This window comes from Camelina sativa, chromosome 12 (assembly GCF_030686135.1).
Source record: "Camelina sativa cultivar CO46 ecotype springtype chromosome 12, ASM3068613v1".
NCBI lineage: Eukaryota > Viridiplantae > Streptophyta > Magnoliopsida > Brassicales > Brassicaceae > Camelina > Camelina sativa.
In genome coordinates, this window is record NC_141891.1 from 12,512,245 (window position 1) to 12,527,545 (window position 15,301).

Genomic DNA, 15,301 nt, shown 5'->3' on the forward strand with positions numbered 1-15,301 from the left:
ACGTAGGCAAGAGATGAATCTTTGTTGTTTATTAGGTTACATGTGCCTGATTTCTTTTCAGTTTTTCTTGCTATCTAGCTAGTTTCTTTAATTTTCCGTCAGTATGAAGATTTGGTGAGACAATATTAATGTTTATTGAATAAAAGAATCATGAACCGAGTTTCAACGTAAATAATGGAATCGAAAAGAAAAGAAAAAAATATCATTTTTGTTTTACGTATCAAATAAAATTAAGTTTTATAATTGTTTTAAATATTTTGTTATTATTTCTTAATATTTCTGAAACAATAAATATAACCTGTTAGCTAATTTTATTAAATAATTTCAAAAATATTTATTTTTTTATTTTTTTTGTTTTCAACCAAATATTAAATAACTAGAAAATCACTCCACGATTGATAGCCCAAACAGGAGGATAAGAGTTCACAAAAGAAGTTTCAAAAAGTAAAAATCTTGAAGACCGGGCAAGGCAATCTGCTCTGACGTTGACATCACGGGATATCCTATTCAAAGAGAAGGAGGGGAAGGAGGATCAGAGCAAGGAGAATTCGTCCAGCAAGTTTGGGAAGGCCGGCCAATCCTCGGGCAACTGCACCGTCGCTATTAATTCTGCACAATCCGTCTCAAAGGTTTGACAATCATACCCAGCCGCCCGCAGCGATTCCATAGCCCACATCAGGGCTTGTAACTCCGCATGTAATGGGCACGGACCCCGTCGAAGACTTCGAGCACCCAAAAGAAGCGTCGAGCCCTCACCATTACAAAACCGCCAACCCAGACCTTGGAGGGGTTCCGACCCCTTCCAGGAACCATCAACCTGACAGCGTAGAGAGAGCTCCCGCACCTCTAGGGGAGGTGGCGGAGGCCGAAATCTCCCTGATAAGGAGTTGGCCTCCTCCCACAGCAGCCTTTCATTATTCGCCTAGTTCAAGATGTCACTTGGTTCACCCTCCGTTCCCTGAAAGACTTTCTTATTCCTATCATTCCAAATCGACCAAAGAATCCACGGGAGACGGAGAGAAATATCCGAAACTCCCGATTGGGATGAGGCCCGCCAGAAAATAAAATCCAAATTCGCATAGATTGAAGCATATGGAAACCCATCCGGAAGTAAAGAAACTTGAGCCAATTCCAAAACACCTTGCGAACAAGGACACTCAAAAAATACGTGATTTATAGACTCTAACGCGGAATCACACCGTTTGCAGGTCATGTTGTGAACCCCACGGTATGCTAACCGTTCCATCACGGGAAGGGTACCGGAGGCAATCTGCCAAAAGAAGTGTTGGACCTTCGGGGGCACCTGGAGTTTCCATGATTGAGCACGTAGAGCCATACAGGAAGGCCCGTATTCCGCCTCCACGATCAAATCTCGGGCCAACCGATAACCTGATTTCACCGAGTACTTCCACGATTTGGTAAAATGCCATACTAAGCGATCCGGTTTATAATTTTTACTGACTGACATACTTCGAATAATCAAGATATCCACCGGATCAAAATACTCTTCTAAGATGGGCAAGTGCCAATCTTTCGTGATTGGATTAACTAAGTGATTAACCATTAAACTCGGAAGCCCCTGTCTTCCCCAAACATTAGCTGGTCGAGGCCGGGCATCCGGTAACCACGGATCCCGCCAAACTGAAATAGAGCAACCAGAACCCACCGCCCATCTCGCTCCTTGCCCCACCAAATCCTTAGTAGAGTAAATGCTCCTCCATGCGAAGGAAGGATTTTTTGGTTTCGTTGCCAACAGGGGATGTTTATTCCTAAAGTAACGCCCTCTCATTACCCGCGCCATCAAGGAATTCGGGTAATGAATCAGCCGCCAATACTGTTTTGCCAACATAGCATCATTAAACTGTTCTAGAGCACGAAACCCTAAACCCCCTTCTAACTTATCCTTACATAATTTATCCCAAGCAACCCAGTGCATACCACGAGCCTTATTGTTAGACTTCCACCAAAAGGTAGAGATAGCACTCGTTAATTTAGATGTCAATTCCTGTGGCAATTTGTAACATGAAATAACATGAGAAGGTAGTGCCAACGCTACCGATTTTATCATGATTTCCTTTCCCCCTTTCGATAATAACTTCGCAGACCAGCCATTAACCTGATCATCCATCCGATCCTTCACATAACTAAATACCTTCGTCTTCGAACCCTGAAGACTTTCAGAATACCCAGATAAGAGCCCATACCACCCTCCTTAGAAATACCCATCACTGATTTTATTTGTGATCTTGTTGCAGGGGATACCTTCTTACCGAACATAATCGAAGATTTCTCTAAATTAACCTCTTGCCCGGAGGCTTTACCATAATCGCCGATGATGTCCATCACCGTCCGACATTCAGACACTTCTGCCTTACAAAAAAAAAGCTTTTAACCATTCTCGATACACAAGCTTTTATTGGACAACAATTGGTATTTATGTCTTTTATTTATGGTGATCCTATTCCCCAACATCGGGGAAAAGTTTGGGATAAGTTAACAGATATTGGCTCTTTTCGTATTGATCCTTGTTCTTGATTGGCGATTTCAACGAACTAGTTGGAAACCATGAGAAACAGGGTGGAGCTTTGCGCCCTGCCTCTTCTTTTTTGCCTTTTTCGTCAATGCTTCGACATTGCGGGATGCTCGAATTTCCTTGTTACGGGGAACAATTATCCTGGCGAGGTAATCGTTGTAATAACCAGGTAGTCCGTTGTCGGCTAGATCTTTCCTTGGGTAATGAGGATTGGCACGGGTTTTACCCAAACTCGAGGGTAGATTATTTGGAAATGATTGGGTCGGACCATAGTCCTATTTTGGCTACATGTCTTAAGATGGACCGGAGGCGGCATAGACAATTCTGTTTCAATAAGCGTTGGTTGGGTAAAGAGGGCATTAGAGATGCGGTCGAGTCAGGGTGGAATCGATCACGAAATTTTCGGACCCCAGTTTTTGTGGATCAGATTCGGAATTGTCGGAATTCGATTTCCTGGTGGCGTAAGAACAACTTTAATTTTGGCCCCTCGGCGATCTCTTCGTTAAAGGAGGCTTTACAAGTGGCAAAAATGGATGATTCGATCTCTCAGGAAGAAATTAGGGGAATTGAGAGGAAATTAAAAGAGGCATATCGAGATGAGGAAATCTTTTGGCAACAAAAAAGCAGAAAATTCTGGTTGAGGGTTGGGGATAAGAATACTCACTTTTTTCACGCCTCTACTAAACAGAGACGGGTGCGCAACAGGATTCTTGGCTTATTTGATACGAATAATGTATGGAACGAATCTCCTTCGGGAATGGAGCATATTGCCACCAAATATTTTGAGAACCTCTTCAAGAAGTCGGATGGCAGGGGCATTACCGAGATGCTCCAAGAAATCCACCCTCTGATCACGAATAGGATGAACAGGGAGCTTATCAAGGATATTTCCAAAGGGGAAGTTCGTAAGGCATTATTTGCTATGCATCCGGAAAAGGCTCCGGGTCCTGATGGGATGACGGCCTTGTTCTTTCAGCGATTTTGGTCCTCTTTAAAACGGGATTTGTTGGCTCTGATACGAGAATTTTTTCGAACGGGTTGTTTCGATCCTCGTTTAAATGAGACTAACAATTGTCTTATCCCTAAAGTGGATAGACCACAGCGAATGATGGAGTTTAGGCCGATTAGTCTTTGTAATGTAAGTTACAAAATTATTTTTAAAGTTCTGTGTTTCCGACTTCGTCGAGTTCTGCCTACTTTGGTTTCAGAGACTCAGTCGGCATTTGTTTCTGGTCGCTTTATTACGGATAATATTCTTGTGGCCCAGGAAATGTTTTATGGGCTGAATACTAACCGACGATGTAGGTCGGAATTCCTGGCTTTCAAAACAGACATGAGCAAGGCTTATGATCGAGTTGAATGAGATGTTTTGGAGGCAGTGTTGCTAAAATTGGGATTTGATCGGAAATGGATTGGGTGGATTATGTGGTGTGTTTCTTCTATGTCGTACCAAGTGCTTATGAATGGTCAGCCTAGGGGCTCTATTCTTCCACAAAGGGGGTTACGACAAGGGGATCCTTTGTCGCCGTACTTATTTATTCTTTGCACCGAGGTGCTGATCGCAAATATTAAAAAAGCTGAAAGAGAGAAGAAGCTGACGGGCATCACAATTGCTCGGGACAGTCCCACCATATCTCATATGTTATTTGCTGATAATAGCCTGTTTTTTTTGCAAAAATATTATTTTATAAATCAATATAAGCTTTTTTTTGTTAGTTATTAAATTAACTAAAATAGCATTTTTTGTAATATGCCACGTGATAGTAGGGTTAAATTTTAACAACATTGCTTAAATTAGTATATGGAAATTATGTGTTGACCATATGTACCAAATATTGCATACAGTGCACTTTTTTAGGAATCTAATTTTTGTTTCACCATAGTGGTCATCCTTCATATGAATTATTGTGGAAATAGTTTTCTGCCAACTAACTATTTTGACTCTTTTTGCAATAGGTATATATGTTGCCCAAAAGGAGTTATTTTCTATGTTTCTCATATCCTTATCACTTATATAACGATATATGAAGACATCCTTTCTCTATATATCTCATCTTTCAATATCAAAGGAGTCTCCAAACAAAAACAATTGGTGGACTAACGTAATCTTCTAATTGTGTCAGAAGTGATGGCAAAACTACTGTATTCGTATATGTTCTGCATGTTTGTTCTGTCAGGTAAAATTTCGTATATCCCTTGTTACAGAACATTATGTTACAAAAATTTAAATTTTGGTTTTTAGTTGATGTGTCTAGTAAACTGAACAATTTTAATTGCATTAATACCAAAATTTTAATTTTTGTAACATAATATTAATTAAGTTATTAAGAATTTTGGTTTCTTCATTTACGTGGTAAAAAATGCGATAACATATGCTATATCAATTACTTCATATATATTACTTTAAAATTGCAAGTATTAACACAATTTATTTTTGTTTTAGGCTTCTTGGCCTTTTCAAGTGCAAAGCTAGAAACATGTACTTCTGCCTTTCCGCTTGGCCACCCATGCGATCTTGAATCATGCATAAATGAGTGCTTTCGACTATTCAAGACCGGATTTGCAAGTTGTAGCAGAAACAAAGTTCTTTGCTTTTGTGATTACAATTGCAAAGCTTAATTGGACATATATACTCCTCATGTATATGATGTTCTTAACTAGAGCAAAAAACTTTAATGTTAAGTACCTTAATTACTTTGATTCCATGTAACTGAAGGATATATTGTCCTATGAATAAAAAAGTTCTTAAATATTTCCATTTTACTATACAATAAAATTAAATTTCATGTAATTGACCTAGCCGTGGCATTCAGGTTTTCAGATTTAGACATATAGAACCTGTTCGGGTTTTTTATACTATTGGGTCGAGTTAGGTATTACCCGTTCAAGTTTGGGTATTACCCGTTTAGATTTGGGTATACCCAAACTCAAACAAACCATATATGAAAAAAAAAAAAAAAAATTTATCTTTCTAGAAATTTTAGAACACATGTATATATATAAATATTTAACGTTTCACATTAGAATAAATAAACTAAGATGGTAAAATGGTTTAAGATGCACCCTTAAATGTTTAAGGTATTAGGTTCAAATTCCTTCAGATGCATTTTTACATTTAGTTCGGTTCTTTCTTCAGATTTGGACATCATCCGAAGAACCCGATTTGGTTTTACACACTACTCGAAACCAAAAATGTGACGAGTAACGAAGGAGTAATTAATTTTTGCTACAACACTCTTTTTAAAATTTTTCTTCTACTTGATCTATCCACGTAAGATGTTCAAAGTTTTCTAGAAGGATTTGGTTTTATGGAGCGAAATCAGGATTTCTACAACATGAAATTGATGAATAAGTTGGTTCTAAAGTTATATTCGTTGTACCTTGATGTGATCGCTGATCGAGAGTAAGGTAAGAAGTGATGGAGGGAAGTGGAGAGGCATATTCTCATTGAGAAATAAACACTACAAACCAGTTTCTCTTTCCATATTTGGGTAAAGTCGTATAGTCGTAGCTTTCTCTAGATGACAAAAATTAATGTCATCATCAAAGCAGCCACAAGCATACAAGTATGATGATGTTGCCTTTAGCCATTTTTCTTCTCGTAAACTTTTATGTTCATTTACAAACAGCTCATTGGGTGAGATCAGGTTCAAACTGTTTTTGCGTTTCCGAAGATTATTGCGTTGAACCGTAAAACTCTTGCTGCATTTGGACGGTTGGGCCTGCTACAAGACACAAGAAATATTGAATATGGTTTCCTCGTTTGCTATTGTATCATAGAATCCTAGATCATCTTTGTTTGTTTATTTTTCAATCGAAAAAACTTTGTTTAACAAACAATGAAGTCAACCGTTTAAAAATAAATGTTTTCAAATTAACATTTACAAAGGAATATTTCAAGTACTTAACAGATGCAAACAACCAACCATTTATTTGAGTCGAAGAGGGTTTTATACATATATTGTCCAATCTATTTAGAACCAACAACGTGCATACGAGTAGTATTTTCCTCTACTCGTATACTTTTCTTAAGTTTTGAAATCATAAGTTTTGACTACTTTGTTTATTTCGTGATGTATTTTTTAAAAATTTTATTTTTATTTGTAGGTCAGCTAAAATGATACATTATAATGTTGATACATCATACATAACAAATAATGATAATTTACTGCGGATGATTATAAAATGTATATCAAGTGAATTTTAATATCTTTGAATTAGCTAGTACGAATGGAATATCGTCAATATATTGATCATCAAGAAGATATCATACATACAATGAAGACTAACCAAATATATGATGGATCAAAAAAGAAATTAGACTTTAGAATAATTATCTTTAGATACTCTACTTTTCTTTTTTCAGTTATTGTAAATTATATCTTAGTCTGAACCAAATAAACGATTACATAGAGTTAACATGACATAACTTGATATATCTAAATTGAAATTTAGTATTCCACTTTCAATCAATTATATTAAACGAGAAGTGAAAACGTCCCACATTCAATCTCAGCAAAATTTTACCATTATACCATTAATGAAATTGCCCTTGACGTTGAAATATTTTGTCCCTGAACGTAAATTTACCTATTTTCGCATTAAAAATAAATCAAAAATCAATTTAAAAATAATCTAATTGCATAAAAAGTTATTTGCAAAACTAGAATTTGCTAATTTAATCCCTAAATTTCCTGGAAAACACCCCTTTTACAACTATAGTTCTGTTTTATACTATAAATTCTACAGATTTGAGATAATTAATGGGCTTAGATTGTTCATAGATTAACGGGCTTCTGCAGGAAAAAAAAAATCCGACGACAATACACCTCCTTACTGGAAACCCTAAAAAGATATATCATTTACAACTATAAATACAATGCTATCGTTTGCTTTCACCATAACTCAACAAAGAAAAAAAGAAAAAAACTCTCTTCTCTTGAATTTATAGTTTTATCAATTTCAATAATTCTTTAATCATGTTCTCAAATTTATATTTGTATTCCAATCTTGATGTTTTTAATGATTCATCAACTGATACTGTTTATTTTCCTGTTCATATAGTGGTTTCTTGGAAAGCAAGATCTAATAATCATAACGCTTTGGTTGTTGTTGGTTCACCTTACAAAAAGGTATAATATTGTGCTTTTTTGGTAGAGGTTTTACGTTTAATTTTTTAATCATGTTCTCAAAAAAAACTCTCTTCTATTGAATTTATAGTTTTATCAATTTCAATAATTCTTTCATCATGTTCTCAAATTTATATTTGTATTCCGATCTTGTTGTTTTTTATGATTATCGATTGATCCTATTTATTTTCCTGTTCATATAGTGGTTTCTTGGAAAGCAAGATCCAAAAATCATAACGCTTTGGTTGTTGTTGGTTCACCTAACAAAAAATGTATAATATTGTGCTTTTTTGTTGAGGTTTTACGTTTAATTCTTTAATCATGTTCACAAAAAAATTTATTTGTATTCCGAATTTCTATTTTTATGATTAATCGACTGATTCTTTTTATTTTTATGTTCGTATAGTGGTTTCTTGGAAAGCAAGATTAATAAATCATAAAGATTTGGTTGTTGTTGGTTCACCTTACAAAACTGTTCAACATTTTTTATTAGTATTCCGATTTTCTGTTTTTATGATTAATCGACTCATTCTTTTATTTTTTTGTTCGTATAGTGGTTTCTTGGAAAGCAAGTCCATAAATCATAAAGCTTTAGTTGTTGTTGGTTCACCTTTCGAAAAAGGTATAATATTATGCTTTTTTGATGAGGTTATAAATTTAATTCTTTTATTATGTTCTCAAAATTATAATAACACTAAAAACAAAAAAAATTTTCCAATTATTTATAATATATTCTTATATTTATCTTCCATCTTTTTAAAGAAATATATTGCATATGGATCTTATTATTCTTTTATTTTTCTGTTAATGTAAAAGATAATATCGATCAATAAATTTGTTTCTAATTAATATCAGATATTATTTTATATAATCAGAATGATTAACGTGTTAAATTATTTCTATTATATATAATTTCTTTTCATAAGTTGATTACACTTGGATTGCCATATTTGCAGGATAACTATGATCGTTAATAGCCATGTATATTTTTGGGAATATAGAAACAAAATTGTTTAATTTTTATCTTTAGTTTACATTCATGTAGATTATTTAAACAATGATGTTATATGAGAATTGATAATAATTCTATGTTTTAATTATTACTTTTCATTATAAAAAAAATATTGAACAGGTTAAACCTAAAGAATACTACAATGAGGATGGTCCTGAGGATGATGTTATGATTCCTTCAACGACTACAACAACTAAATTTTCAGATTGGATTATATTCAATACACAAGCTACTCAAGCCAAAGAAATCGCTTATGCTGAAATTTCAAACCCATCTGTTTGGTATCATAAAGACATGATGTGGAAGCCAAGATAAAAAAGAAGACAATTTTTTCACCCTGCAATATTCCTATAATATTTGTTTCTTTAATTTAATCTAATTTTTTAATTGTACCATTAAAGGTTATTTAATTTATTAACAATAGAATTATTTATTTTATGACTTTTGTATAATAGAATCTTAAATTTTAAGAAAGCTTGGATTTATGAAAATATTTATTTATAAAGGTTTCTGAAAAAGTTCTAATTTATTCTATAATAGATTAATAAATTATACATAAATGAATGACGAAATAATCGTGTATATCTTCAAATTTTTGAAATTTGGTAAATTTAAGACGATAAATATGTAAGAAAGTTTTATAATAGAAAAACTTACTCTTCGTTTTTTATTTCGAAAAAAAGTTCAGTATGCACGTTGTTAGCCGAAAGATATCCGGAGCTTTCAACAAGCACCAGACGTCCAATTAAATCAAAAGATCAGAATTAATATAGTTTGGTCAGTTACACATATTTAATAGAAAATATACATATTAGACAACTCAAATAACTGTTATATACCTTTATTTGTAAAAATCATACTGGCAAAGGATAAAATTTACGATTCAAATAAAATTTACAAATTTGAAATGATAAAGATGGAAATAACTATTGTTGAAAAAGAAAATTAACATATCTCAGAAAATATATATATATATATATATATATATATATATATATATATATTATATATAATTACTTTAAATGGATGATTATTTGTATTTATTATAAACTTAAAGTGATAAAGATGGAAATAAATATATTTTGGTTAGTCTTTTATTTAGATTTTATATTATCGATAGATTAGGATGTAAGTAAGTATTGTTTAAATCAGTAAATTAACATATAGAAGAGATATATATGTTATATATTTACACATATCTATTATTCTAAATACACAAATTTTATATTATTAAATAATTTTATATATTTAGGAATATATAGCAATCTCTTAGGTTATATATATAGACGTCGGTCAGAGTTTATGATTGATATCAAATCTCAAATATTTCCCAAGGTTCTTAAAAAAAAATTTTCATTCAATGCGTTTGAAAATCTAAATTTGCTTATAATTACTGGTTTCGCTTAGTGCAGGTTATATTATGGTCTGTATTCTCTGACTGATCGTGTTTCACGTTTGAATCCTTCAAAATAAGAATGGAAAAATCTTATTGTGATGATTACTTGGTCGGTAAGTTACCTTTGCTCCATAATTTAAAATCTCCCGTAATTAACTTCTAATGTACTATGCACTATTTTGATATGAGTTTACGTCTTAAATTTTAAGATGTCATTGGAAAAGTAATCAATGTTGGGTAATTCAATACTTGGGATCATATAAAAGACTCCATGGTTCTGAATAACGGAAATAAATATGAGCTTAGATCACAAACTGATCATATTTGTCAGTTGGTAAAGATGTGTACAAGGAATTTAAAGATGCATGCTTTGCATTGGGATTATTGGATGACGACAAAGAATATATTTTAGCTATAAAGGAGGTAAGTACATGGTGTTTTGGGCCGTTACTAAGGAAGTTGTTTGTCATACTATTGCTTTCGAAAGGTGATTCAGTGTCTCTCGATCTCTGGGTCACTACAAAAGATATATTGTTCAAAGATATTTTGTATTTCCAAAGGAACCGTACGAACAACCAAAGTACATATATAGTTATTTTTATAAATATATATAATAAAATTTTAAGATATGTTGGTCTACACAGACGTTTACGATTATTATTCTGATCATAAATATGTCAACTAAAATCAAAATACTCTATAATGCAGGTCTAATGTTAAGTCAGGATCAGATAACAAACCAATGTTTAGCTGAGATTGAAATGATTATGCGATCTAATGGAAGCTCTCTGTCAACTATTGTGAATCCTAAACCAGACCAATCTATGATGGATAATAATGAGAATAGGCTTCTCATAGATGAGAGGAACTATAAACGTGTTGACCAAAGAGAGGATTGCGACAGGTTGTTACGTATGTCAACCGATGAGCAAAAAAGTGTCATCCTAGAAATTATTGATGATGTGAATTGAAACAATAGAGGTATATTTTTTGTTCATGGATTTGGTGGTACTAGAAAAATATTCTTGTGGAGTATTCTTGGCGCTGATATACGATCTAGGGATGATATTGTTCTTAATGTTGCATCAAGTGGTATACCTACTTTACTTATGAAAGGTGGTAGGACAGCTCATTCTAGATTTGGTATATCCATCAATGTGGACGAATATACAACATGTTCGATAGATGGTCAATCCTATATTGCCGAGTTGATTAGAGAAGCAAAACTCATTATATGGGATGAGTCTCCAATGATGAACATATTTTGTTTTGAAACGTTGGATAGGAGTTTGCGAGATATTATGAAGTATGATCGAGTTTGCAAAGCTCATACAATTGTCATCAGATTTTCAATTTTTTCCCCTTAATAATATTACCTTTTTCATATTAATATCAAAGTGTAAGTTTTAAAACATGAAAACGTGAAAACATCTTCAATATGTTAACATAAATTGTATTTTGTACATGCAAGTGTGACAAACCTTATATTAAAACTGTATTTATTTATATAATATTAGAATTTTTAATAATCAGACTAAAGGTGAGAAACTAAAAAGATTAAGACGCAACGTTTAGTTGTGACTCTTTGTATTCTTACAAATCAAAAATCTCCTTTTTGTTTTCGATAACAGAGAAGATTCAAGAAAAAACATAATTTGAGAAAATCATGAGGTTCGATTATATTGTTGATCTGCTACACAGAAGAACTAATTGGTGTATCAACGCCAAAGTCTTACATTCTTGGAGAGTCAGAGAGTTCTTTACCAAACGAGTTATGCTTCTTGTGGATGTAAAGGTTAGGGTTGTTAGTTGAATGATTTTTACTTAAATTTCAAGTTCTAACAGTTATTGTATATAAGACTTCTTACACAATTGTTGTTAAACTGTGAAGGTGACACAATTGAAGCTCCTTATTTACCCGATACACTCGCTAAACTCCCAAAATATATCGACGATGGTGAGTGGTACAGTATTAGAAATTTCAAAGGATCAATCCAACCATGGAGGAGAGGAATACTCATCATCCTTATCAGATTAAATTTACGGATGATACCAATATGACGCTGCTCGAATCATTGAGTCCTAAGAATTACTTTCGGTTCGAGGATTTGGATGACATATATCGTGGAAGAATAGATCATCCCATCTCTTTCGGTAAGTATTTCTTTAATTGATTTTATATTATTTTGGTACAATCCGTCAATATAGTTAATTGGTATCTTTGTATTCTAAAAACTAGATTCTTTTTAGGATTTATGAAACTTTGTGTATTGGTCATTCTCATAGAAAAGTACGACTTAAACTTTACCAAAAATAGATTAGCTACATTTTGGAAACCTAAATTCTGTCTTTTTCCCAAACTAGATGTTTGTGTGTGTATAATGGATGTTGAAGATAGAAGAAAGCCTGCGAGTGTCATTGATATTAATAAAGTTGTTCTCATGTTGTTGAATGGCAAGTAAAAAGATATTTACTCTACCTTTAAGACAGTTACGTTTTAGAGTTGTCTCTGTTAAGATTTTTATTTATTTGATAAACATGTACGTGTGAGACTGTGGAGTGTCGTCTCAAAGACAACTACGCTTCTCAATTCCTGACCATATGGCAATCAAGCGGGTGCCATCTCATATACAAATCCGAACATGTGTTATGTGTAATGCGGTTTATGAGGGTGGGAGAATATGAAGGTATGTAACATAAATTAGTTCTGATATAATCATCATAAGGTAACCAATATATTCACTTAAAATTATAAATGTCTGTAGGTGCACCGTGTCTTGAAAACACCTTGGCTTCTTCGAAGATCTTCATAAAACCAGAGTTTGAAGGACTGGAGCATCACCAGGGTATGTAAGATGTAATTATGTATATTAAAACAAGTTTTGTATGATGTTAAAGTAAAATTTCTTAAAACACTTTATAATTTACAGGTCTGAATTTGTTGGACGTTATTATATAAACCATGTGATGAAGCAACAAGGTGAAAGCTCAGGCACTCACATGTAAAGAATGGGGTGTTGGCCGTTTATTTTTTCCTTATTTTGAATGTCTATAAAATTTAGTATCTTTGTATTAACCGCTACTTGAAATCCAACTTTGCATTACTCTCATCTTTATTTTGTAATTGAGATAATACATTATAATATTGAACTATTGGAAATTGCTTACGCTTTTAAAAATTTAGAATTTACTTATTGAATTTCAATATCTGTTTACTACAACTTAGTTGTTTATTTAAAAGACTCAATTAATATTTCACATTGAGAGTATTATTTATCTTTAGTAAGATAAACCTTTATGTATATATGCAAACACAAAAAGTACTTAATAATCTAATAAAACATTTTAAACTTTTTCAAAAGATAAAATACTATGTTTAAATATATTAATTATTACATATTAAATCAGAAAAGTAAATATCATGAAGTAATAAAACTATTGTTGTTAAAATCTTATTACCGCGCTTAAAGCGCGGGTACTTCCCTAGTTATAATTTATCCATAACTCACTTAGGATGATATGCTGGCCAACGTTTTCCTTAAGTACAAATTTGTATATATTAAATAAAGACTTAGGTCATATGTTAACTCCGGTGCCTTTACGTTGATTGGTGCAAAATCCAAATAATACATATCATAATGGTTTGGTATTATTACCACGTAGCAACTCAGATGTTGAGTTTGGTCTTATGTTTATCTTTTGTTTGTTTGTTTGTTCGTTCATAGGCTTGATTGATAGGCTAAAATTAGTGTAGTTGGATGCAATGCATTTTTTTGCTTTTTTTTTTGGAAGCAATGCATTACTTTTTTATCAGCAGAGTGTTCAACGCTATTGGCACTTCCAAAATCTATTTATTTATCAATTCGTTTTTAATTACAAAATTATCATAATACTCACACCGATGAAATGTCAGTTGGTGATACATATTTTCTAAATCACATCAGCAATAGTATGCATTTTAAAATAAAATTATGAAGGTGTTATAGAAAACTAATTACGACTTTGGAGGCTCACAATCCTTCTTCAAACAATCTCGCAGAAACACACCAAACCCTAGCTGTGTCAAGACCCCATGGAGAGGCAGGTTGGACCATTAGCGTTCTTGAATCAGTTCAGACGCAAACCACTCCCTCTACTTTTTATCAGTTTTAGGGGGGAAGAATTACGGAACAGCTTTGTCAGCCATGTGGTGAGGGCCTTAAAAGAGGCAGGGATCAACGTTTTCATAGATAGCCATGAGGTGAGAGGGAGAAACATCCGATTCCTCTTAAGGAGAATTGAAAACTCAAAGGTGGCACTTGTGATCTTCTCTGAAAGGTTTGCAGAATCAGAGTGGTGCTTGCGCGAGGTGACGAAGATAGCTGAGCAAGTAAGGGCAGGGTGTCTCGTAGCGATCCCTGTCTTCTATAGGGTGAGCACCAATGACGTGAAAATGATCCAGGGAAAATTTGGTGACTGTTTTGTCGAAACTTTGGAGAAAAGAGGGGGCGAGGATCATCCATTAGGTCCCCGTTGGATGAACTCCGTTATGTTCATTGCGGGTATGATCGGCTTCACCTCAGAAGTTCATAAGTACTATTTATCGTTCTTTTTTTTTTTTTTTTTTTCTAAATCTCTACAAGCTCCGATTTAATTATATTTATGCTTTCGTAAAGCTCCTACGATCCTTCATGTTAGTAGTAGTTAGTGGAACTTTTGATTTTTTTTAAAAAGAATTTAAATGCTTTGCGCACATATATAGATGACCAGTTGAGCTACCATCACATTGGTTTTACAAAAATAAGAGTGATTTGGACCATTTGGTTCTTTCGATTGCAGTATTGATGACGATCTTGTGGAGGAGATTGTTAAGGCAATAAAGAGACAGCTACCATATCAGTCTCCAGCAAGCAAAGCACTTGAGAGAGAGTTTACAAGAGAGCTTCTTTGTGCTTTAATTGTTTCTTGCATCTGTTATTTTCTAATACCTTCTCTTTTCACTGATTTGAATTTCTTTGTCAGTCCGGAGTGGTTTTTACTTGTCCTGATGTTGTTTGTCACCAGGAAGATTATCTTGTATTTGGAGAGCTGATGTGCAAACAGCATAAAACACTAAAACAGTCCCGAGTACTCAATATCTCTTCCTCTCTATGTGTGTTTGCTTTAGTCTCTCTCTCTGCTTTTATGTTCCATATGCATCGCCCCTGTAAATTGTATGATTTTCATTGAAATATGAACACTTCTTTCTGTTT

General features: G+C 33.4%; 1 protein-coding gene and 1 pseudogene across 1 annotated transcript; both read left to right on the forward strand.

Annotated features, from left to right (window-relative positions):
- Nucleotides 1-4,661: 4,661 nt before the first annotated feature.
- On the forward strand, nucleotides 4,662-5,152 carry LOC109127937 (defensin-like protein 164 pseudogene; annotated as a pseudogene).
- Nucleotides 5,153-14,090: 8,938 nt separating this feature from the next.
- LOC147930443 (TIR domain-containing protein-like) lies at nucleotides 14,091-15,301 on the forward strand. The gene is made up of 2 exons (XM_087476729.1): nucleotides 14,091-14,642; nucleotides 14,889-15,301. Exons 1-2 carry the CDS (start codon nucleotides 14,143-14,145, stop codon nucleotides 15,139-15,141), a joined length of 753 nt encoding a protein of 250 aa, XP_087332855.1. The 5' UTR covers nucleotides 14,091-14,142; the 3' UTR covers nucleotides 15,142-15,301.

Excerpts from the sequence above, each read along its gene's own strand:
- LOC147930443 (XM_087476729.1), top strand. The coding sequence starts at position 14,143 with ATGGAGAGGCAGGTTGGACCATTAGCGTTCTTGAATCAGTTCAGACGC. Across the intron at positions 14,643-14,888 it reads TTCACCTCAGAAGTTCATAA|TATTGATGACGATCTTGTGG; the intron begins GTACTATTTATC and ends TTTCGATTGCAG.